The sequence below is a fragment of the Cicer arietinum genome, chromosome 2 (genome assembly GCF_000331145.2).
Source record: "Cicer arietinum cultivar CDC Frontier isolate Library 1 chromosome 2, Cicar.CDCFrontier_v2.0, whole genome shotgun sequence".
NCBI classification, from domain to species: Eukaryota; Viridiplantae; Streptophyta; class Magnoliopsida; order Fabales; family Fabaceae; genus Cicer; species Cicer arietinum.
This window is the reverse complement of record NC_021161.2, coordinates 33,933,072-33,958,247: the sequence shown is the minus strand read 5'-3', so window position 1 is coordinate 33,958,247 and position 25,176 is coordinate 33,933,072. Positions and strand designations below refer to the sequence as shown.

The following is a 25,176-nucleotide window of genomic DNA, read 5'->3' as shown; positions in this document are numbered from 1 at the left end:
GCCCAAGTGGATAGATTCAAGAAGGTCGAAATGCGCCCCAGACGTAGGTCTTTGCCCTTCAGGCGCACTACATCTGTTGTCTGACGTATACTGCATTTTTCTCCTATTTCGAGTCTGAGTTTAGTTCTGGTGTCTTCATAAACGTTGTAGCTATGGACCGTAGCTTTCATTTGCACGTAGTTTGACTCCAATTGGACTTCTTCAACTTCATATATGGCTGAAATACTCCACATAGGTAATGTTGATTTCTCACCAAAATTCAGCACTGCATTAAAACAAAGTAACAATGCAAAACTCCGAAAATCTCTGCTTAATCAAGGAAATAAGAACATAAACATTTCATTAAATGAAAGAAGTAAAATTAACAAAATATCTTAAATAACTCCTTAAATGAACTACATTGTACCTTCTAGGCTGATGTAGAGGATGCTTCAACTAAATATAAGACAAAGAAGGGTAAAAGGCTGATGCCGACAGAAGAGGATATTGCAGGACCTTCTAGGCTGGTCGGGGATTAGGGCTTCATTGATGGACCACCAGTACCTTGGCTGGTTTCACCTTGGGTCGAGTCAAAGCTTCAGTTTTTGATAAATGATCCTCTACCGACTACCTCCAAGGTAGAGTGTTGTATTAAGATTCCACCATCACCAAAGCCACTATCTTGTGGGTGGACCTGACCCCTGGGGAGATTTATCCCTCTATAGATGAGGAGGAGGATGAGGTTACATCGAGGAGAAATATTATGTTAGAGAAGACTTGTGTGTGGAGGTCACTTTTGTTACTGTAGTTGTTAGTTGATGATCATATTAGGTTTTTTTGTTGTTGTATAGGGCTTTAGTGCCTCTTGTTTGGTGGTTGTACTTATTTGGTTTTAGGATGACTTTTGTTAACATTTGACTTTTGTTGGCGGTCCATGTTCCATTTTTGTACATGACCATGGGGGATATCATTCTTGGAGTTGCACTTCTGCGTAGGTGTTTGCCAAGAATACTCCAGGGTTGTGAGCGATGTGTGATAGATCTCATAGCCCTAGTGTATTTTCTAGTTGAATACTTTGGATGACCATCTCAAAAACTATATTTGTCTGTTTGCATGTATGATGTAATTATTTATGACTATTATATTGTTTTGTGTTACGACGTATTATTTTATTGAGTTTTAAAAATAAAAAATTGCACTCATGTTGTTAAAAAAATGGGTGTGACAAGATCTGTTTTTCCTTTCTACAACACCATACTTCTAAGGTGTTCTAAGAGAAGAAAAATTATGTAAAATTTCATTTTCTTCACATAAGTTTTCAAAATGTTTATTTTCAAATCACCCCTATGATCACTACGAGTCGTTGCTATGCAAAAGCCTTTTTCATTTTGCACTTTTTTGTTGAAGGTAGCGAAAACCTTATGCGATTCGTTCTTGTGTTTTAGAAACTTTAGCTATGTCCATTTGGAATAGTCATAAAAAATAACGTGTCCATACCTTTTACCACTAATAGAAGTAGTCTTTACATGGCCAAATAAATCACGATGTAGGAGTTCAAGTGGTCTGGAAGTGAAGACAGTGTTTTTAGAAGAAAAATAAGATTTTGTTTATTTCCTTTTTTGACATGTCTCACAAAGAACATATGATTTTTACTTAAGATTTTACAAGCCTCTGTCTAAATGAAGTATTTTCAATTTTGAGATTAACCTCAAATTGGCATGTCCTAACCTTTTGTGTCAAACCAATTGTTCCTCACTTACAAACATAAGAAACTTTAATTCTTGTTTATTCAAGTCAGTTATATTTATTTTGTAAATATTGTTTTTCCTTTGGCCAATAAATAGTAAGGATACACCTGTTTGACTTATTGCCTTACATGACTTTTGAATGAAGACAACATCATAATCACTATCACTTAATTGACTTATGCTCAGTAGGTTATGCATTAGTCCTTTTACATGTAAAACATTTTTAATATAGGGAATAAAACGATTACCTATTGTTCCGTACCCAATGATCTTACCATTCTAATCACCTCCAAAACCTATGAATCCTCCATTTTTGAGGTTCAAGTCTTGGAACATAGACTTTTCTCCTGTCATGTATCGTAAGCATCCATTGGCAAGGTACCACGATTGGTGTTATACCTTTGTTGCTAAGGATATCTCAATTTCTTCATCAACAGATTCATCGTTAGAGTTCGAGCTCAATTGCGAGGTGACAAGATTTTCCAAAAATCAATTTGTAAGTCATAAAAATGGGAATCTTGTATGTTGTAAGGTAGGCCCAAAACTCATCATCTAGCTTCATGGACCAATCCTTCCTTGATACAAAGACAATTTTCTCGAGAATGCTCTTGATCTCTCTATTAGAAACTTTTACTTATCCACTAGTTTGAGGGTGATATGTTGTGGCAATTATGTGCTTCACTCCATACTTTGTTAGCAAGCCTTTAAACTGTATAGCTATGAAATGGCAGCTGCCATCACTAATCACCACTTTTAGGACACCAAACCTCATAAAGATTGCATTTTTAAATAGCTTAATCACTACCTTAACATTATTTTTTGGGGAAGCCACAACTTCAATCCATTTAGACACGTAATCCACCGCTATATGGATGTATTGATTTCCAAGCGACGAGGGGAATGGGCCCATGAAATCAACTCCCCAAACATCAAAGATTTCAACTTTCAGGATATTGTTCAAAGGCATTTCATTTCTTTTTGATATGTTTTTGGTACGCTCACATTGATCATATTGAAGCACAAACAACACATGTCTTTGAAGAGTGTAGGCCACTAGAAGTCTGCTTGAAGAGTGTATCTCCACCGTAAGCGGAAGAATGACAATGAAATGTGATGTTTTCCATTTCTTTTTCTAGGATACATCTTCTGAAAACACCATTTGCCCATCTCTTAATAATATTGTTTAAATCCGAGAAAAACTTCTTCTTCTGTTGATAGTTCAAATATGGGGGTAGTAGTCTAGCTGCTTTGTAGTTCACAAAATTAGCATACCATGGTGCTTCTATTTATGCAAGAGCAAACAATTGATCATCAGGAAATGAGTCATCCAGGGGTAACTCATTTTCATTTTCTTTTTCATGTAGCCTTGAGAGATGATCGGCCACCACATTTTTAAATCCCTCAGTGTCTCAAACTTCTAGATCAAAATCTTGGAGAAGTAGTACCTATTGGATCAATATCGGCTTAACATCTTTCTTTCTTAAGATATATTTGATGGATGTATGGTATGTGTAGACAATTATCTTCCACCCCACCAAGTAGGAATGAAATTTGTCAATGGGAAACACTACTGCCAATAACTCTTTCTTGGTTGTGGCATAGTTAAATTGAGCTTCATCCAAAGTCATGTTGGCATAATAGATAACATGGACTTTCTTGTCTTTTCTCTGCCCAACACTACACCTACAATAAAATCGACAGCATCGCACATGATTTCAAATGTAAGACTCCAATCAGGTGGCTTTATAATCAGAGTATATATCAATGATTCTTTTAAGCTGCAAAATGAATCAAGACAAAATTCATCAAAGATAAAAGTGGCATCCTTTAGGATGCAGACTGGTTAAAGGCTCATAAATTTTAGAAAAATCTTTAATGAATCAGCGGTAAAATCCTACATGCCCCAAGAAATTTCTCACTTCTTTTAGAGAGGTAGGAGGTGACATTTTCTCTATTACCTAATTTTTACTATGTCTACCTCAATACCATGCTTGATGTGATTATCAGAGACAGACGATCATATGCTTGTTTTAGTCATCAGAGCGAGACTAGATAGAGCATTGCTTGTATAATTGTATTAACAGAATCACACGAGACGCGTTCCAAAGTGCCTTCATTAGACTCAAAAAATGAAAATAAAAGCGGAGTGCTAGTGTTCCTTTAACTTAATCCAAACATAAGAGGATTCAACATAAATTCATTTCAAAATAAACCTAACTTGGGAGTTGCACACTGAAATAGAACATTAATGCTTTAAATTGTTCCCACAAAATAATTTTGTTATCATCAAAATAAATAAGAGTCATAATTCTTCAAACCAACTTGATATTCTTTATGGTCAGACGAAAATTTGGCATACACACACTAAACAAAATATCAGGTTTAGAGACAATTAAGTAGATGAGATAACCAATTATTTTTCTGTATATCTTCTGATCTACCTTTTTACTTGAATCATCCTTATCAAGAAAACAAGTTGGATGTATAGGTGTAGGCAAATGCTTACATTTAATCAATTTTAAATTTTTTAAGTAGCTCCCATGTATATTTAGTATGAAGAATGAGTACATCATCTGAATTTTAATGAATTTGAATTCAAATTCTTTTTAATTTTTCCAATATACTCATTTCAAATTCATAGTACATGATGACCTCCTTACAACCTCTAAAAACATTAAAAAAAAAAAAGAATTTTATTACATAGTCGCATGTGCGAATGAAGATATTTTTTTTAAAAAAAAATCCTGTATATAGGTACACCTTCCTTTCGTTAATTTTCGGTATCATTTATTACACCATCATCATGAGAAAGACAATATATACACCACCAACCCCTAAAATAAAATATTAGAAAGAAGTCAAAATCAAATTCAACGTGGAAAAAGCAAAGCAACTTGCAGTTCCAAGTTAACACACGTGCAATGCAACAAGGTGTGGGAGTGTGTCCTTGGCCAAGGTTTGTATTGAATTGAATTGGCCAAGGTTTGTATTGAATTGAATTGGCCAATATTATCCAATATTCCCGTTTTTTCAATTCAATATCCAGTAACCCCTCTTCCTTAATTATAACCAAAAAAATCATCTATTTATAGGTATAAAGAGTAAAAAAAATCAATTAATTGATCTTATCTTATGAAATATATTGTTCTAAAAATATTTTATATTAATTTTTATTATTTTGAGAGATGTTTAAAGTAATTAAAAGTAAGCTTATTACTGTATTTATATTTTAGATAATTTAAATATTTAAATATTTTTAACTATCATCTTTAATAAACATAAAAAATATATATTTTTAATTATAGTTAAGAAAATCCCTCGAAGGGTAGAAGCATTTCACCAACCCACTTACACTTCCTTACGGCTTCTCCAACCCCAACGGCCCCACCTACTCCGATGAATCCAATCAAACTTCCATTATAATAACAACAGAATCCTTTCTACTACTTTGGTTTTTATCCTCTACTCCCATGTATGTGGTATAAACAATTGACTTTAACGTTTATTGTAAATATATTACATCTATTAATTTATCACAATTATTTATATTGTAATATTTAAAATAGTTAAAATAAAGATTAAAGATTTTTTATTTTTGAGTTTACATGTAAACAAAAATGTTTAATTTAATAATATTAACTATATAGAGTTCATTGACTCTAATAATAAATCATTGATAATTTTGACTAATTCAACCGTTTATTAATGACAAAATATACAAACTTTTGTATAAACATAAAATACTATTATATAATCTAATAATCATTATTTATTTATATTTTTTAAATCTTATCATACGTTCATTTAAAATTATTTAATAAAATATTATATATTTTTAAAATTTTATAAAAATTTGAAATTAAAATATGAAATTTGACTGTTAAAATAATAAAATTTATCGTTTATATATATTAATTTTTTTAATTAATAATTATTTATATTTTAAGATTGAGGAGGTATTCCTTTGATATTTGAATCTCAATTAATAAATGGCTTAAAGTATTCCACGACTTAGGTACGTTATGTCATTAATCCTGCAGTTGATAGTTGGGTATCAAGTTTTTTCTTTACGAAGTTATACTATCTTTCGACATCACGTTGGTAACATTTTTAAGATTTTATTTGTCCCTTTATATTAAATATTAGCAACAACAACAAAATAGCTACAATTGAAGAATTAAAATATAATCAAAATTTAACTAATTTTACTTTTATTTATCATTGAGTATAGATGTAATATAAAGATTAAATTTATAAAATTACTACTAATAGTTAATAAATTTAATAGTAATAATTTTTTATTTATAATTCAAATACTTTAGTCAATGGGATCTTATATTTAAGGATGAAGGAGATACATATGTAATAGTTTTATATACAAAATTTATTGTAATACATTTTTTTTGTCAATAGACGAGATAATAAATATATCAAAAATTTACACATACAATTGTAGAGTTCTGAGTTATAATTTAGAACATGATGTTCATCATAACAATATCGACATTTTTCTGTTGAAGTAGGACTTAAGAACTATCTATGTTTCTTTTTAGTCGTCATTTTAAGTAAAGAGTAAAACAATTGTATTTTGTTTCAAAAACTTAATCCTAAAACTATGACATTGAAAACATGAATGAGTAAAACAATAAATAAAGAGATAAGGGAAGAAATACAAGTCAATTTATCATGGTTCATCACCAACACGGTAGCTACGTTTAGTCCTTTCACACATAATAATTTAATTCACTATTCACCAATGGAACTACATGTTCACTGAACACCTTATGGTCAATTGATTGTTTTCAAGATTTCTCAAACTTCTAGCTTAGTACAATCATGTTGTTGAACATAGAAACTGCTACTAAGTCAAGTTACAAAGTGTTTAAATTGGGTTTGGAACTAATTCTTACATAACAATGTTTACAAAGATTTTTGCTTTTAGAAGATTTCTTAGGTATCTCAACCCATAGAGCTAATACAAGAGATTTTGAAATGTTTATAATCATAGAAGTGATTCTCTTTATTTTTCGTCGTTGTTCTTCTTTTTTGTGACAATCACGAATCCTTTTATAGAGTATTGAATAGTTCATTAGGGTTTCTGATTGTTGTTGTGATTGCATCAAATCAGCATGTGAATTAATAGATCATATCAAATATTTATAGATTATGAATCAATATTAAACGCTTGTCCAAATCTATTTTCATGATTGATTCAACATATCTTGTCAAAACAGGAAGGATGATCAGAAGATGACATTGTTAGAGGATGTTATGCGCTTCTTTAGTCAGATGATAAGTCTTCTATAATGAGTAGAGCTTGATGGAGCTTATAGTACTAATAAGAGTGTTGACTTTAATCATATAGTTGACTTTATCAGAGTGTTGACTTTAATTAGAGTGTTGAGTTTATGAGAGGTCAAGCTCGATGCCGAGATTATCAAATGTAAAATCATCAAAATGAACTTGTCTAAGAAGATTCAACAGAGGTGCATTGAGTTACACTTCAACAAATGTAATAGATTATTGTTGTAACTGCTTTGTTTAGCATGTCTATTCATGAGAGGATGTAGCGTAAAAACGTTTAATTCTTGTAACAAGATTCTGCACACTTAAATAAATTATTAGCATAATAATTGTTCCAACAAAATAAGTTATGTTATCATCAAAATAATTAAGGATCGTTGTTCTTGAAACCAACTTGGTTCTAACAAATAGATAGAGACAATTTTTTTGACTAAAAATACGATATTCATTCATTCAAATCCGTGAAAATTACATCAATCAAAAATACAATTCATAGTTGCTAAAAACGAAAAGGATGAATAAGCAAACATACTCACAACATCCATGTTAATAGTATAAAATGGCAAAAAGTTTACAAATATGGTTAAGACAACGTCGCACTATGACGACAAAATCTAAATATGTGAAAATCACTTATTTTGATAAAAGAGAATCAGAAAAATAATTTAGATGAGAGATTTTGGACAAAAAATTGATCCTAAACCAATCTTCTTATATGAAGAAAAAAGAAACAAAACAAGAGAGAATGAAGAGAGGTTACTATTAGGTTTGTTTTTTTCTTTCATTGTTAGACACAATTTTGAAGAAATAATAATTAATTTAACTTTAAACTTTATAAATGAGTAATAAAAAGAAACAAAAGTAAAAGTCATTTTTATTTGGATCAAGAGTAGAGTCAACCTTCTCAACATTAGGGCTAATATGAGTAAGCTCAGACCTGTCAAGAATACGAGAGTCAATACCACTCTTCTTAGATGAAGAAAAAAGAAACAAAAAAAGAGAGAATGAGGAGAGGCGACTATTAGGTTTGTTTTTTTTTTTTTTTTTTTTTTTTTTTTTTTTTTTTTTTTCTTTCATTGTTAGACACAATTTTGAAGAAATAATAATTAATTTAACTTTAAACTTTAAAAATGACTAATAAAAAGAAACAAAAGTAAGAGTCATTTTTATTTGGATGTGTGTTTTGTGTCTATTAGGTTTGTTTTTTTTCTTTCACTGTTAGACACAATTTTGAAGAAATAATACTTAATTTAACTTTAAACTTTCAAAATGACTAATAAAAAGAAACAAAAGTAAGAGTCATTTTTATTTGGATGTGTGTGTGTGTGAATATATTGTTTGTTGTTTTACTTTGGGCCAAAGAATAATTTGGAATAGGAAATAGTAGAATTAGCAAGACCCAACTCATGTGCATGACCGTTTTTGTATAAAGATGTTTTTGGTCCATCTATTTAGTAAAAAAAGTGTCTTGGTCGATCATTTGTATGTTCATGCCCAAAAAGCTCAAGAAGAGGTTTTTATGCTCTTGATTGTGTTGTCTTAGTTTAATGATGTTCTTGATGTCCTAGTCTTAACTTCACTTAAGAGATGAGAGAATGAACATTTTCTTATTCTTGACATCATGCACCCTTTTCTCTTTCTTTTTCTTACATTCTTTATTTCATTTTTGAACGGGACGTTACAAATTTAATAGGTATTTGATTGTTTTTTGAATGCAATCAAGAGAGGACAAAGAAACACTCTCTTTATCTCCCTTTCTTTCCCTCACTCTTTCGTCCCTACACACAATATTTTTATTACAAAAAACTTACGATTTTCTTTGGTTTAATATTAATTAATAAAATAATTGTTGTATTTTATTTAGAAATTAATATTTATAAGTAACACAACAAGACACGAAAAAGACGCGAGGAGACAATTGACTATACTCTACTTGTGGACGAAGGACAAAATAAGTAGAACCAAATACCTTTAAATATGAATACTCAAGAGCACATCCAAACAAAGTTTCAAAGGGAGAAAAAACCTGAGGTGATAGATGATGGGATTATATTAATAGCATGGACAACGGTTTGAATTTCTTCATCCCAAAACTCAAATGGAACTAAAGTAGATAACAAAATGAGTAGTTTCAACAATATGAAAATTCATTCTTTAATCAACACCGTTTTCTTAGAAGTATTAGTATCGAAGTATGGTGAATAGTACCAACATAAGTAAGCAACTCATACAATATATTAGAAGTATACTCACCTCTTAGATTACAATAAAAACACAATATAATAACATTATGTTTAGTTTTAACTATAACACGAAACATATGATAGATGCCAAAATATTCAGAATGTTTTTTTTAAAGATAAATCCAACAATACGAGTATAATCATCAATAATTGAGACATAACATCTAGATTCACCTTCGGTAAGAACAAACATTGAACTTCGCACATGAGAATGAGTTAAATCAAAGGGGCATTAGAAATAGAAACACTTTTATTAAAATTTAAAGCATAAAAGTTTGTAAGTTTGCAACCACTACATTATGAAATATTATTAGTTTGCAATTTTCCTAAAACTCTAGTAGAAGCTAAATACTTTAATCTAGATTCAAAATATGACCAATGCATGAGTTCCATATATAAATACTTAGTAGAAGATGAATTCAAATGAAAATATGGTAAATATGATGTGAAAGTAGAATTTGAGGTCGCAGTTTATTGGACTCTCAATGTATCCAAAATATAAAGTCCCTTCGGAATATGCATGTTGCACATGATAAGAAATGGAGAGAAAAAATAACCTATTGACCAACTAAAGTAAGAATCAAGGCGAGGTCGTGAATATAACAAACATAAAAAACAAACATGTTAGTTATGGATACATACCTAGCGTCTACTAGTGACATATGAGTGGCACCGGTAGTCATGGCCGACATGGATGATGAATGATTTAAGGACACAAAAGACTTATGATCAAATGTTATATGGTGTGATACACCAAAATCAAGAAACCATATGGAATAAAATATACCTTCGAACAAGAGGGAATCAAGCCTTTAACAAAGGAAGCAAATATGGCATGTGGCAAGAAACTTTTGAACAAGATTAGATATTTATAAAGTAGTCTCAGATAGATATACAAAAGTAATACTAGAACCAATAGATGGTTGAGCAACAACATTTGATGATGGAGCTTTAAATTTCCTTCTCTGTGACTTCAACAGTAGAAGGGGCAACTGAAGCACATTCCACAATACCAAAACCAACCTCTCTTGAGGTTTTCCATTTTTAGAAGGGGCAACCGAATCACATTCCTTTTTGATTGCGATTGAGGCTAACACTTGAGTCGGTTTTTGTTTTTGGAGTAACCTATTTACAATAGAATCAACACTGGGAAGAAAAGGGCGATGTAAAATGGTTCCACAATGCTCTTTAAATTCATCTTAGAGAGCCATAAGAAACTAAAGCAAATGTTTCTCTTTTCTGTAATTAGTGTACACTTTGAAGACTTTCAATTCAGCCAATTCAAAAATATCCAATTGATCCCACAAATTAGTCATGGTAGAATTTTTTTTATGAATGGACATATTATTCTACTTAAGATCACAAATTTTAATCTACAACAAATATTGTTTCGCACAGTTAGACTGAACATACAAGTGTTTTAAATGATGTAAAAAGTCCTTGTAAGTTTGATACTATAATTATTAATTGAAGTAAGATTTTTTCAAATTATTAACATCTTATAATTTCAAATCTTTCTAATATGTTGCTACATTTTTCTTGTTTGTGGGTGTTATAGAGGTTTCATCAATATAACTCCACATTCTCTTTCTTTTCAATTTTTTTTCTCACTACATAGCTCCAATTAAAATATTTTTGTCTTTATTTGAACACTAATAGATTGAAAAGAATCATATTTATTACTAACCATGGCAAACAATCAAAGTAATAAAATAAGAAATAACATATCAGTGGAAGACAAATAATAGAATCAAAGGACCTTTCAATAAACATAACAAATCACCAAAAACGAACATAATCACACTAGAGGGAGAAACTGCACTCACCAAAAGAAAGATAACAAACATAACTAGGTCAACTGAATCAGATGAAATTATCAATCGAGTAGTTCGATTCAAAAGTTGTTGACCACTTTACAGTAACTACCAAAATCGAGACATTGTCTTTGATACCAAGTTAACAATAGATACTCATATGAGAAGAGAAAATAAGAGAAGAGGCTAGGGTTTCAATAAGAATGATCAAAATAAAATTACGAATACAAAGTTTACATTTAGTATATATAGTAATCCATAAAATAAAGAACCCAATAGCTTAAACCCAGAGACTATTATCTAACACTTCCATTTAGTGCACTGTACTTTTTCCATTTATACACCTATTTTACAATGTTTTTTTCTTTCATTTTTCAACTTTTTGTATAAATTTTCTTTGTTAAAAAATATTTTGTATGGTGGGATATTTTAAATGCTTTCTTTTTACAAAGTAATGTGGTTTTATTAAAAAAATCATTTTGATTAACTTATATTTCTTCTTCTTTTCATAACAATAATTCTCTTCAAGAGTCTCATCAAGGTAAAATATACATATATATTTTAAAATACGATTGTTCCCAAATTTCAAATTTAATTTCTACAAAGAAATATAAATATTACATTAGTCTCATAATTAATTCCACATCGCACGAGACAACGGCATCATACTAGTTTGTTAGTTTACTCCCAAAAAAAAGTATAAAATTGGAAGCACCAGAAAAGATGAATGAAATTTTATTCACATTACATCAATAACCTTGTATGTATTCATTTAACTAACCATTTAATAGTTTCCCTAATCTTTTAAATTAGTTACATTTTCCACCCTCATTTATTAAATTAAGCATTTTCCTTACTAATTAAATACTAACTATTTTAATGTTTCCTTTAGTGTGATTCTTCTATTAAAGTTTACAACAAAAGTTAATAAAGTCATCCCATAAATTTGACATAACGAGATTGTCAAAGTCATCCAATATATGTCTACTGGAAGGACAAATAACCGAAAAAGAGATTATGGATTGATGTGTATACAACTGTATGTGCATGTGGTTATTTGGTGTTCAACAAAATTTACACAAACAACAATGTTCTCCATTTAAAGTCTAGATAACCATCTCCTTTTTGGTTTCATTAATTGTAGAGAAAATAACTTTCGAAAGGTTGTAATCTAAGCGAAGACAAAAAAATAGATATTTATTTTGTGTTAATGAGTTTTTTTGTTTTTGTAAATCTATTTCGCCATAATAAATAATAGAATAGTACTAGGTAGATAAAGATGAATTGAAAGGAAATAGTGTAGATCCTATGGCTTGTGGATAAAATTGTCTTTTTATTTATGACAAATAGTATTTAAACGTTTTCTTTTTTCCTTAATAGAAAAATTTAGTTAAAGGGAAAACAATAAAATTACAATAAAATTAGGGAAGAAAATGTTTAATTCAATAAAGAGGGTGAAAAGTGAAACTAACATTAAATATAAGGAGAAAAAGTACATTTAACCCTTAATTATTAAAGAGGAAAAACAAATTGATTTCTTTTTCTTTTCAAATTACATTTTTCGTCTTTTATCTTATTTAGTTGTAACAATTTGATCTTTTACATTTTTTTATGCCAAATTGATGATTTATTTTAAAATGTCCAAAACTAGATCTTTTGTTTATTTATTTTCTAAAATGTTGATGTGTCAAGCCACATCAATTTTTTAGTTAATTTTTTTTTTCAAAAATACTTTTTTTTAAAAAAGATTAAGAAAACCCATAAAAAATCATATCATCTTCATCAATCAATCCTGAAGAGAAAAAGGGACAAAAATCACCAATATAAAAATAAACCCTAATTAATCTTAAATTCATTCTAAAAGACCCCTAAAAATTCCCCAAATTTGATTTCAAGGAGTGTCTTAAATTTCGAAAAAAATTGTTTCTTCCTTCCATCTTCATACTTTATACTCTCTCTCTCAAACACACATTGTGAAATCTACAATGAATCTCTCTCGATTTCTCTCCTTTCCTGACCTTTCTCTCGCTCTCTCTCCCACAAAGCCTCATTATTAACAGAGGACCATAATTATAGGGGTTGATATGGGGCTTAGTGGTTGGACTCGAGGGATTGAGACTTAAGTTAACTGAAATAGTTAGGACTGAAGAGTCTCATTGACACGACTTGTTATCTATTTAGACGATGACAACTAGTAATACACCTACTGTGAAATACAAAACGCTAGAAAAAAAGAAATTTTGTCGGTGAAATATGACCTTTTCAGTTTTAATTTGAATATAACGGTTCTGGGTGTGAAGATAATCGTTGGAAGAGAAAGGAACAAAGAGAGAAATTCAAAAATTATTTTTATAATATTTTAATTATAATTACTAATGATGATATTAAAGTAATTTCTAAGTGTCAATAATAGTTAAAATTCCACGTCATTAGCATATGTCTAGCTACGCAATTATTTGACTTATGAAAAAGTTATATTATCATTTTTAGACTCCTCTATATCTATGATGGAGACTAGGTGCGAGCCTCTTTCTCGATGATCACATTTTTTCTTTTTCTCCTAAATGAATTGCTCAATGCGCACTACCCTCGAAGCCATGTTTCACAAAAAAGTGGCAAAGTAAGGAGTCTTGTAACCTCTAGGTAGAGGCACCAATTTGTCCAACCACTCAAAATAAGGCTTCCTATAGATAGGCCTATCCATAGGTTTCGGATGAACCCTAAAATACCTCTTGAAAATATCGATTATGAGGTTGAGATTCAACAACTATTTTCCAATAGGTCTAGCCTCAGATGCAGTTGGATGATGCCGCATGTTATCTGGAGGGTTTTGAAAACCTTGTTGAAATTGAACTTGATGTGGGGGATTACCCCATTGCTGCTCCTGGTTCATTGCAATAGCACTTCTCATAGGAGTTCTTGAGACCACTAGTTTATTGTGTTGGTAAATGGATTTGTAATCAATGTAAGTTCACCATCATAACCAATAGTTGATTGTGGTACAACAACCGAACCCATTCATTTGATTTTTGGTACATAAGGGCGTGTTAGGTAGATTGTGGGGTTAGTCGATACAAATGGACAATATCCCAATGGTTGTTGTGTTAGATACTCCATAAGACTTAAGAATTATTTTACTAGGCCAAACACTTGTTCTGCAACGTATGACACATTGTTTTCCTACAAAGTATTGCCAAAAGGCAAAACTTGGGACATACACATTTGGCTTACTGCCTTAGGTGAGCTTCTTACCATACATATATTCCTATATTGAAGGTTAGAGTGACTATATGTATCACTCACCATTTGTTTCCTTTAGCTTTGGAAAAAGTACTAGGCTAATAATTAGAAGAAATATAAGATATTTGTTACATAGAACTCGGTTGCACCTGTGAAGGTTCTATCATTGCAATAATCGGATAACTTTGAGTTATAATGCCTTCCTGATGATGGTTCCCTTGGATTGGGGAGGTGACATAATGCTCATCAAAGTTGGCTCATTTGGCCTCTAACACTTCGACTTGTTGAACATCATTGTGAACCATGAGTTTAACAATGTTAGCAAGTTGTTGTGATACCTGATAGATGATGTTAGGTATCCCTAGGTTAATATGATGTAAAAGTTGTTGAGAGACACGCCCGGGTGCGTTCACTGTTGCGTATTCTGGAGCGTAGGGGACAAAAGTGGAAGTTGCACTCCTAACGTTGGTGGAGGGTCATTAGGTGTTTGTTGGCATAACCTTTTAGATGTTGATCAAGACATTTGATCCATACTACTCAGACTTCTACTAGAATTCAAGTGCATATGCCAAACATAATTTTGACTTGGCAAACTAAACATTTCAATGGTTATTACCGTAATAGTTTCGCTAGGCGTGCTAAAATTGTTGTCGGAACTTAAATTTAAGAGATATTGACTAATTATTCTTAAGCAGAATTCATTTTTCTTTAAACAATTACATCAAAGAAGGAATTATATCCCTCAACTATAGATTCCTTAACTATTCTGAAGAGTGTTAAGTACAATGTGTGGGTATTTTGAGCTACTAAATTAAGAAATGCATAAAAGTTAAGTAAACCAAAATGTTAGAGATAAAATGCGTAAAAAGATTGTTTGATTGATTGAGTGTGTTTTGAAAATTTACAAGGGTTGATATTTATAGGCAAATGCTAGTCCTACTTACTATAATCATGGACCACAAAAATGTAGGTTTGCTTCAACTATTTACGTGACTAATGCATGATTGTTCCCACTATTGGGAATATGTGGCGTCTTACAACCGATTGGTCTTTCATATTTCCAGGGAATGTTCCTTAGTCAACATCTACACATGTTTTTTCCTCGTATAGTGCCTCTGTGTTAGTGGCACTAAAAATGTGGAACACGAATATAACTGGCAAATTCTCAAGTTTTTATTGAGCTTTAACCAATTATTACGTCGTCATTACCTTTGTGGACCTCTATTGACTTGAGAAAGATTCCACTGACTAATATTCACTTTGTTTTTCTCTCTTGACCTTACTTAGGGTTAGGGAAATTTAGCTCACCCTAAAATCAAAAGCTTATCGATCTCAACTAGCAAATTATGTATTTTTAAGTGTAAGCCACAACATAAGATATGTGTACCATTTCACATAAAAGTAGTGGATAATTTAGAATTCATTTATGGATGAAGACGTAACACCCAAAGATACATTACCATTTAAGTTGACATGCCATGACTTTTTGGATTAAGAGACATAAATTTGTATGTGTTACTTTATCAGTTACAACTACAAGATTTATATACAATATATTAATCAACTAACAATTAGTAAGTTAGTTGAGTATTATAACTATCTAATACACAAAAAATGGACTAGTAATTCAAACAACTAAGGCCCAACATAGACCATTAAACAACCTACAATATAACTAACAAATCTCCCTTAAATAGAACTACAACAAGTAATCCGTTACAATAAATAAAAATTTGCACAATTTTATTCTTTCACACAACTTTTTGAAGGCTTACCTTTTTTAATGGTTTTGTCAATATTTCAGAGACTATGTATTTGAGTATTACAACTCACTAACTCAATTACTTCATCCTTAAAAAGATCTCGAATAAAGTGAAATATGATATCTGTATGATTCCTTTCACCATGCATAATTAGGTTATTTGACAGCTTGATAGTTGAACTGTTATGACAAAAAATAAGCGTTGACTACTCTTGAGGATAACCCAATCTTTCTAATATCCTTCTTAACCACACAACTTGACAAACACAAGAGGTTGTAGCAACAAATTATTCCTATATGGTCGATAACATAACATCTAGATGCTTCTTTGAGGACCATGACATAACTCCATTTTTAATCATAAACATATACCCACAAAGTGATTTTTCTGTCATCAATATCACCAACAAAATCACTGCTTGAAAAGCTACTAGCTCACATTTTCCAAGTCTGCAATACTGAACACCAAAATTATTTGTCCTTCTCAAATATCTAAGTATTTTCTTTATGGCTAACACATGCATATTTGTTGGTTGCTACATATATCAACTAATTAGGCATACTACAAACATAATGTTTGGTCTTGTTACAGCCAAATATATCAAACTTCTTACCATTTGTTTAAATCTCGTGACATCTACTTTGTCACCACTTACCTCCTTAGTAAATCTACAATCTGATACTATAGGACAATTCCCATCATTACTAGTTTCCATTCCAAACCTTTTAAAGGTTTTTTTTAGATACCATCTTATGAAAAATTAGCAATTTTATTTTATTTTGCACGACTTCAACTCCTAGAAAGTAGCTTATCTTACTTAGATCTGTCATATCATTTCACTCAATTCTCTCGAAAAGAAGGCGTTTTTAACATCAACTTGATATACTTTCCATCCCTTGAGAATTGCAAGAGAAATGATAATTATGTATCCCATGTTGTTGAGCATATGCCTTTGGTACTAGTCGAGCCTTGTATTTCTATACTTCTCCCATTTCATTGAATTTTTTTTGAATACCCATTTAAATCTTATCCTTCTGGTAAGTTGGTCAATTCCCATGTTGCATTCATTTCAATAACATTTATATCTGAATCCATAACCTTATATGTTTGCTACTTTTGATTGCTTCTTCAAAACTAGTAGGACTATGTAAGTGAGTGAACATTGCCAAGTTCTACTGGTGTTAACCAGGGTAATCTTCTTATGCATTAGTCTTATAGTCATCTAGAAAATCTGGTCTCTTTCTATTTTTGCCTTGAGTTTGATTTCACGTTCCTTTTGTATTAGTGGTTGTGTTGGGAATTTGTGGTTCAGCCTACTCTTATCTTTCATCTTCATTATTGTTAACATTTTCAATGTATACAACTTCATTGTTTGTCTCCTCAGCTATTTGTGTCTGTTTTTCATGTTCGTGTTTTCCTTCCAAATAAATAAAGTATTCTTTTCCAACTCCTTGGTCGTTCTTCCAATTCCATTTTGTTTTTTTTTAGCAAATACAACATCCTTGCTGATCAAAACTTTATTTGTCATAGGATTAAACAATCTATATGCTTATGATTCTTCACTTATACCAAGAAGAACACACTTTGTACTTTTGTTGTTCAACTTTTGTTACTCATGAAATGGTTCACAATGAACTCTAGAAGGGAGGTTGAATAGAGTTTGATAGTTTAAAATATCATCTCAAAACCATTTATGTCAAACAACATAAAATTAAAGTTTTAAATGTGATAGACCCAAGTATTAATCATATTGGATATTCGTATCAAATTATTGACGGTATCAAATTCCAACAACATGATTCATATGGAAACTTATATAACAAAACAAGAGATTTGATAGAAGTTTTTTTGAAAAAGATTCTAATGCTTCAAACAAAATTGCAAAAATCTCAAATTAAAGACTCAATTAATAAAAAGTAATAGAAACACTAAGATATCTGATTTTCAATTTCAATCAAAGTCTAAGGTAATGAATTCAAAGTTAAAAATAGAAATTAATTCCACACATGAAATCAAGAAAATATTCTAAATTAGAAAATTCTAGTAACAATCTTTCTAACAATTTTGCACTAAAAAAGAAAAACCCATAAAAAACCAATCAAATTGAAAATCAAAGAACAAAGTAAAACTGCAAAAATTAAAGAGGAAAAAAATGAGAGAATTATTTTGTGGTTTATATGTTCCTCAATGTTGCCCTTGCATATAGAGTACATTATGTCCCTATTCAATCAAATGAAAGTTTCTTTCTTTATTATTGATTTTGAACGTTTACAAGAACCTTCAGCAAATGTTACAAAGTCTCCAAAATTTGAACTCACCAATCTTCAAGTTGAAGATCCAACCCCAATTCTTGCAAGATAACATATTTGTAACGACCATAACTACCTTTAAACGGTCAAATTTCAATATTGTAGAGTTGGTAAGTCGATTCATACACCTTGTGAATCAATTTAAACATATTTGGAAAACTAATTTTGGAGTCTTAAGCTATGTGAATCGATTCATACAAGAGTAATTCGACACAAAAAAACTTCATGCAATGCTGGTAAATTGGTTCACATGACAAGTGAGTCAATTTACAGCCCTATGATGTCAAAACTATGTTCTTGATGTTTATAAATCGACTCATAAGTTGTTAAGTCAATTCATAAAGTTAAAAGTAATATAGAAAAAGGTTTGTGAAACATTTTATACCATGCTAATGTAATATAATCATGCTATAAAATGTATGCATGTTTGATAGCGTTTTAACAAATGTACTGAATCGTTGCAAGTAATAATTAAAATGGTAGTACTGAGTGTCGAACTCAAGGATTGTATTTTAATATTAAAATATATTTAATTACGAAAATAGAACAAAAAATTTCCAAATTGATTGAAATAATATTTGAAACTAACAATAGTAATAAAAGTTATCATTTATTATAGGAAAAATATTAGGGATGAGTTTCACTTAGAACCCAACCTTGGTGTCTAATTTGATCCTAGTTACTGAATTCCTTTATTGAATTATTGTCTAATTCTCTTTATTATTTTTTCCCTAATGTCTTAGTGACATAACCTTTAATTCTAAAGTAACCCATAATTCCTTAGTATATTTAAGATTAGAATTAAGCCTTATCATACATGAATTCTCTTATTAAACTATTGTCTTAACAATTAATTTAATTCGTTTCATCTTCTGCATCTATCCCTATACTACAATATCATGAATTTCTCATCTCAAGCATTCGTAAAGTCCACTTATGTTTCAAACTACGAATCATAGAACTTTTTAATGTTGATCAAGCAATAAAAAGCATTAAACACATAGATGAGAAGAATAATTCAATAAACTAATTCATATAACTAGAAATCAAATTAGAAAAACAAGGGTTTCATTTTGTTACACTCATCTCTAACAAATTGAGATTAGTTACTCATGACAGAGATAGAAAAGATAGAGATTAGAGAAGAATTACAAGAAAGATTCATGAATAATTCTTCATAAAACTGCTCCAATGGTGTTAGAAACGGCCATCTTTGAGTTTATGTACTAGGACACAAGTCTCCCAACTTTGCAATAGTAAAAAAGATGCCTAAAAAGTGTGGAAAAAAATGTGTTTTAATGTATTCTTCCACGTGCCACACGCACCAGGAACGGGATTTACGCTTCAGGCGCAAGTGGACAGAGTCAGGAAAGTCGAAATGCGCCCCATCCGCAGATTTTTGCGCTTCAGGCGCACAACATGTTCTGTCTGACGTATACTGCATTGATCGCCTCTTTCGAGTATGAATTATGTTCTGGTGTCTTCATGAAAGTTGTAGCTATGGATCTTAGCTTTCGTTCGCACTGGTCTTTGATTCCAATGGGACATCTACAACTAAAAATATGGCTGAAATACTCCACATAGGTCATGTTGATTTCTCACCAAAATTCAGCACTGCAATAAAACAAAGAAATAACGCAAAACTACGAAAAATCTCTACTTAATCAAGGAAATAAGAACATAAACATTTCCTTAAATCAAAGAACTAAAATCATCAAAATATATCAAATAACTCCTTAAATTAACTAATGATTAACGATAAATAAGACTAAAAACAATGAAAAATATGCATATGATCAAGAGTCACCACAACCCCAAACTTAATCTATTGCTTGTCCCCAAGCAATAATTAATTTCTTATTTGATACAATTAAGATTAAACTTAAACTCAATTTCTCAAATAAAATCAAACTCAATTTTCAAAGTTCTAGCTACTACAAAACATTCATCATGCTCCATGGTTGCTTAAAAAAAAAAAAACACAATTTACATATTTTAGCATTCATTCATCAAGTTCAACTATCTCTTCGCACAATCTCACCAAAATTTCTAGTGTTTTGCAAGAGTTATGAATTTATCACCGAAATCCTAGAACATGCATCACACTACCATAGACTTGAAAAAAAAATTATATTTAGCAATCACAATACAACAAACACATACACTTTTGGAGGACTTTCGGGTTGTAATGGGGCTTAGGTAAGGGTAGGACATTTTGGGATAGTAGGCTCTACTACTTGGTGTTAGGTACATATTTTTAATTTATTCTACCTATTTTTTTCTTCACATTTTCATTGTGGAAATTCCCAAACATTAACAAAAGAATCAAGAATGTGTTATTTATCGAAGTACACAAACTGGTTCTTTTTTCTTCTTCTTTATTTTTTCTTTTTGTTTTGAGTTTAATTTTTTATTTTTGAGAACTACCACCCCAAACTTAAAAAATTGTTATCCCATGAACAACCCCAAACTTAGAATTTTACCAAGACGAGACAAATTTTTTCCTACCTACCTCCAAGTAAGGTGATTGAATTAAAGTCAAGTCTTTGCCTTGTAATGTGGCTAGTAACCGAAAGAAAGAGCAATGCTCAAATGGGCTAGTAAAGCATAAAATTTTCATACGGTAGTTAAAAAGGCTCAAACGACCAAATAAAATTGCCTTAGTGTATGCATAAATTACAAGTGATGCAAGTTCTGAAGGGATAACACATGTCTGGATAATAACACAACAAGAAATTAAAGTGTTTAGGCCCAAATGCTCACATCTAGATAATAAGAGAAAGTATGAATTGTCAAAATAATGTCAAACATGCCACTGCAAAAGTTATTTATTTTAAAAAAAATGGCAAGTGAGACTTCGACAACCAAGGAGTAATCAACAATGCATGCATTAGTGAAACTCATGGAATTGAGCAATGATATGAGCAAAGAAATAAAGTTTAAATTTCAAAATCTGAAACATATAGTTTAAGACTAGCTTCAAGTTGTTAACAATTCTTCTTCATAGTGCACATTTACACACAGTTGAAAAGAAATAAATTCAAATAAAAAAATTAAGATTGCAAAAATAAAAGTTACCTCTTATGGGTTGCCTGCCACAAAGCATTTTTTTATGGTCATTAGCTTGACGCCTCAACCATTGTCAAGATGGCATGTATGACAAAAAGAACACAACATCCTTCTCACCAAGGAATACATATTTCAAGTGAGGTGGCAATTGCTTGAGTTCAACGGGTGATGTGTCTTTATTTTTCTCTAGGGACTCGTCTTCAGTCCCTTTCAACTCCTCCCATCTAGTAGGGAAGCGGGGGGAGTAAGATGGTGATGCTTCTAACATGACTAAAACATCTTTCACTTTTGGATCTTCACTTTCTTTAACAACATCTTGGGGTAGGCATAACACTCTTTTTAATGGCAGAATGGGTGTTTGATGCTTAATTTCTTCGTCAACTACTGCGTCGAAAATATCGATTTGATTGCATCGTTCTCTTTTGTTTGAATGCTCTATGACTTTTAGAATATTGAATGTTATTGTTTCCTCATTTATCTTAAAGATTAAGGTGTCATCCGCCCCATTAATCATAGTTCTCCCTGTTGCTAAGAACGGCCTCCGCAAGATTAAGGGGATATCACTGTCTTCCTCCATGTCTAGTACCACAAAATCCATTGGAAAAATGAACTTATCTACTTTGATTAACACATTTTCCACCACCCCATATGGGTGTTTCATTGAGCGATCTGTAAACTGTAACTTCAGTTGTGTGTCTTTGACTCTTCCAATGCCTAACCTTTTGTATATGGAAAGGGGAATAAGACTCACACTAGCCACAATATCACACAGGACTTTCCCAAAAGTTATATCCCCAATAGCGCAAGGAATAGAGAAGCTTCCAGGATCCTTGAGCTTATATGGCAGCTTCCTCTATAGAATAGCACTGCACTCTTTGATAAGCATCATTGTTTCACTACCAATTTTTCTTTTCTTTAAAATAATCTCCTTCATGAACTTAGTGTAAGTCAGCATCTACTTTAGTGCTTCTGCAAAAGGAATGTTAGTTTGCAATTTTTTAAAAACATAAAGAAACTTACCAAATTGTTTTTCAATTTCTTCCTTTCTTAATCTTTGAGGGAATGGAAATCGAATTTCAGGCTTTGGCACGACCTCCTTTTTCTGCACCACAGGTTCTTCCTCCTTTGCAAGAGCGATGTGCTCCTGAAGTGATGTCAGGGTGATCATTTCCTCCGAGTGGGTTGAAGTTGAAGTACTCCCACATTTTTTGGCTTTAGGTGGTACTGGTTCACTTACCTTGCCACTCCTTGTTGTCACGGCATGGACATTATTTCGCGGATTCAGAACTGTATCACTAGGCAAATTTATGGGCGCTATTTGTGTTATTTGTTGAACAAGTTGACCCAGTTGGGTCTCTAGATTCTTTATTGAGGCTGAGTGATTTTTCTAGATGGATCTTGTCTCCTCAATGAAAGAACTTGTACTTTTTACTAACTTCTCAATAGCACTCTCCCAAGCAGCTTTTTGAGGTGGAGCTTGATTTGCTTGAGCTCCTTGTTGACCTTGAGATCCACCCTGTTGATATATCCATGAAAAATTTGGATGATTTCTCCAACCCAAATTGTACGTACTAGCGTAGGGATTATTCTGCTTCCAATTGTTACCCATAAAGTTCACCTTTTTTGGTTCTTTTGTATCATCATCATTAGGTACTTCACAAGCTCCATTTTTATGTGCTCCCCCACAAGAGTCACAACCAGTATGTTTCAATAATTTAATAGAGGCCACTTGGGTTGTATATTTAGAGATGTTATCCCCTTCTTTATCTCAACGGCGATAACATCTTCTATTTGTTTTGAGGGCAGCTTCTCTTGAGCCAACCCAACATCCAGAACATTCAATTCCAGTATACCACTTTTTGACCGACCACCTCTATCATACAACATCATTTGTTCATTTGATGCCATGATCTCAATAATTTTTCGTGCTTCATATGCGATTTTGTAATTCAAAGAACCACCTGTTGTAGCATCCAACATAATTCTAGTGCCAGGCTTCAAACCATTACAAAATATTTGCATTTGAGTAGTGCCTTCATAAGCATGATTGGGGCATCTTGCTAGTAAACTCTTGAACCTCCTGTAAGTGTCAAGAAGATATTCCCCTTCTTTTTGTTTGTAACCAGAAATCTCTTGCCTTTGTCGAATGAACATAGATGGGGGAAGTATTGTTCCAAGAACTTATTTTCAAGGTCATCCCATGTGTTGATGTTATTGGAAGGTAAGCAATTAAGCCACTCCTTAGCATAATCTTTCAATGAAAATGGAAATAGTCTCAACATCTTGCCTTCTTCAGAGCAACCATCCACCTTCACTGTCTCACATAGTTCAAAGAAATTTGTGAGATGTCTATTGGCGTTTTCGTTATGTTTACCGGAAAAATGAATCTCCTTCAACTCTCGATATATAGTGGGACTTATTTCAAACTTGTTGACTGTAACCGGTTGGTTATGGATGGCCAACAGAGGTCGGTTTCTATCTCGATTCCCATTCTCGTCGAGGATACGTTCAGGTGGTGGTGGATCAGTCATTCCTGCAAATATAAAGAAATCCCCCAAATCCTCTTCTTCCACTACTAATTGTATTTCCCTTTGTCTCCTTTCTCGAACCGCCTTTCGATTTGCTTTCGTAGTTTTTTCGATTTATAGATCAAAGAAAAGTTCAGCTGAGGACTAGCCTCGCATGCAAGGTTAGACAAATTGTGAGTAATGACCAATTTTAAAATAAAGAAAAACAAATAATTAAGTAAAAATAAAAAAAATTTAAAATAGTTTTTTTTTTCAAAATTAAAAATAAAATAAAAGCAAAAATTTATTGCAGAGAAAAAAAATTTCAGTTAAGTAAATAAATTATAACTCAATAGTGATATGGCAATCCCCGGCAACGGCGCCAAAAACTTGACAACGTTTCAACAAGTGTACTGAATCGTTGCAAGTAATAATTAAAACGATAGTACCTAGTGTCGAACTCAAGGATTGTGTTTTACTATTGAATTATATTTAATTACGAAAATTGAACAAAAAGTTTTCGAGTTGATTAAAATAATATTTGAAATTAACAACATTAATAAAAGTGATTCTTTATTATAAGAAAAATGTCAGGGATGAGCTTCACTTCGAATCCAACCTTGGTGTCTAATTTGATCCTAGTTACTGAATTCCTTTATTGAATTATTACCGAATTCTCTTTATTATTCTTGCCCTAATGTCTTAGTGATAGAACCTTTAATTTTAAAGTAATCTCTAATTTCTTAGTAGATTTAAGATTAGAATTAAGTCTTACCGTACATGAATTCTCTTGTTAAACTAATGTCTATGCAACTAATTTAATTAGTATCATCACTTGCATATATCCCTATACTACAATATCATGAATTTCTTATCTCAAGCATTCGTAAAGTCCACTTCCGTTTCAAAATATGAATCGTAGAGCATTTTAATGTTGATCAAACAATAAAAAGCATTAAACACAGAGATGAGAAAAATAATTCAATAAACTCATTCATATAACTAGAAATCAAAATAAAATAATAAAGGTTTCATCTTGTTAAACTCATCCGTAACAAATAGGGTTTAGTTACTCATGACAGAGATAAAAAAGATGGAGATTAGAGAAAAATTACAAGAAAGATTCATGAATGATTCTTGATAAAACTACTCCAATGGTATTAGAAATGGTCGTCTTTGAGTTTCTCTGCTAGGACACAA

At 31.4% G+C, this 25,176-nt stretch overlaps 2 protein-coding genes across 2 annotated transcripts; both read right to left on the bottom strand.

Moving 5' to 3' along the window:
* Positions 1-2,361: 2,361 nt before the first annotated feature.
* Positions 2,362-2,694, bottom strand: LOC140919424 (uncharacterized). The gene has a single exon (XM_073365436.1). The coding sequence runs from the start codon at positions 2,692-2,694 to the stop codon at positions 2,362-2,364; it is 333 nt and encodes a 110-aa protein (XP_073221537.1).
* A 20,835-nt stretch (positions 2,695-23,529) lies between these two features.
* On the bottom strand, positions 23,530-24,000 carry LOC140919423 (uncharacterized). Its single transcript, XM_073365434.1, has one exon. It carries the CDS (start codon positions 23,998-24,000, stop codon positions 23,530-23,532), a length of 471 nt encoding a protein of 156 aa, XP_073221535.1.
* Positions 24,001-25,176: the final 1,176 nt, after the last annotated feature.

What these genes read in the sequence shown, in the direction of transcription:
- LOC140919424 (XM_073365436.1), bottom strand. Translation starts at nt 2,694, where the DNA reads ATGCCTTTGAACAATATCCTGAAAGTTGAAATCTTTGATGTTTGGGGA.
- LOC140919423 (XM_073365434.1), bottom strand. Translation starts at nt 24,000, where the DNA reads ATGACTGATCCACCACCACCTGAACGTATCCTCGACGAGAATGGGAAT.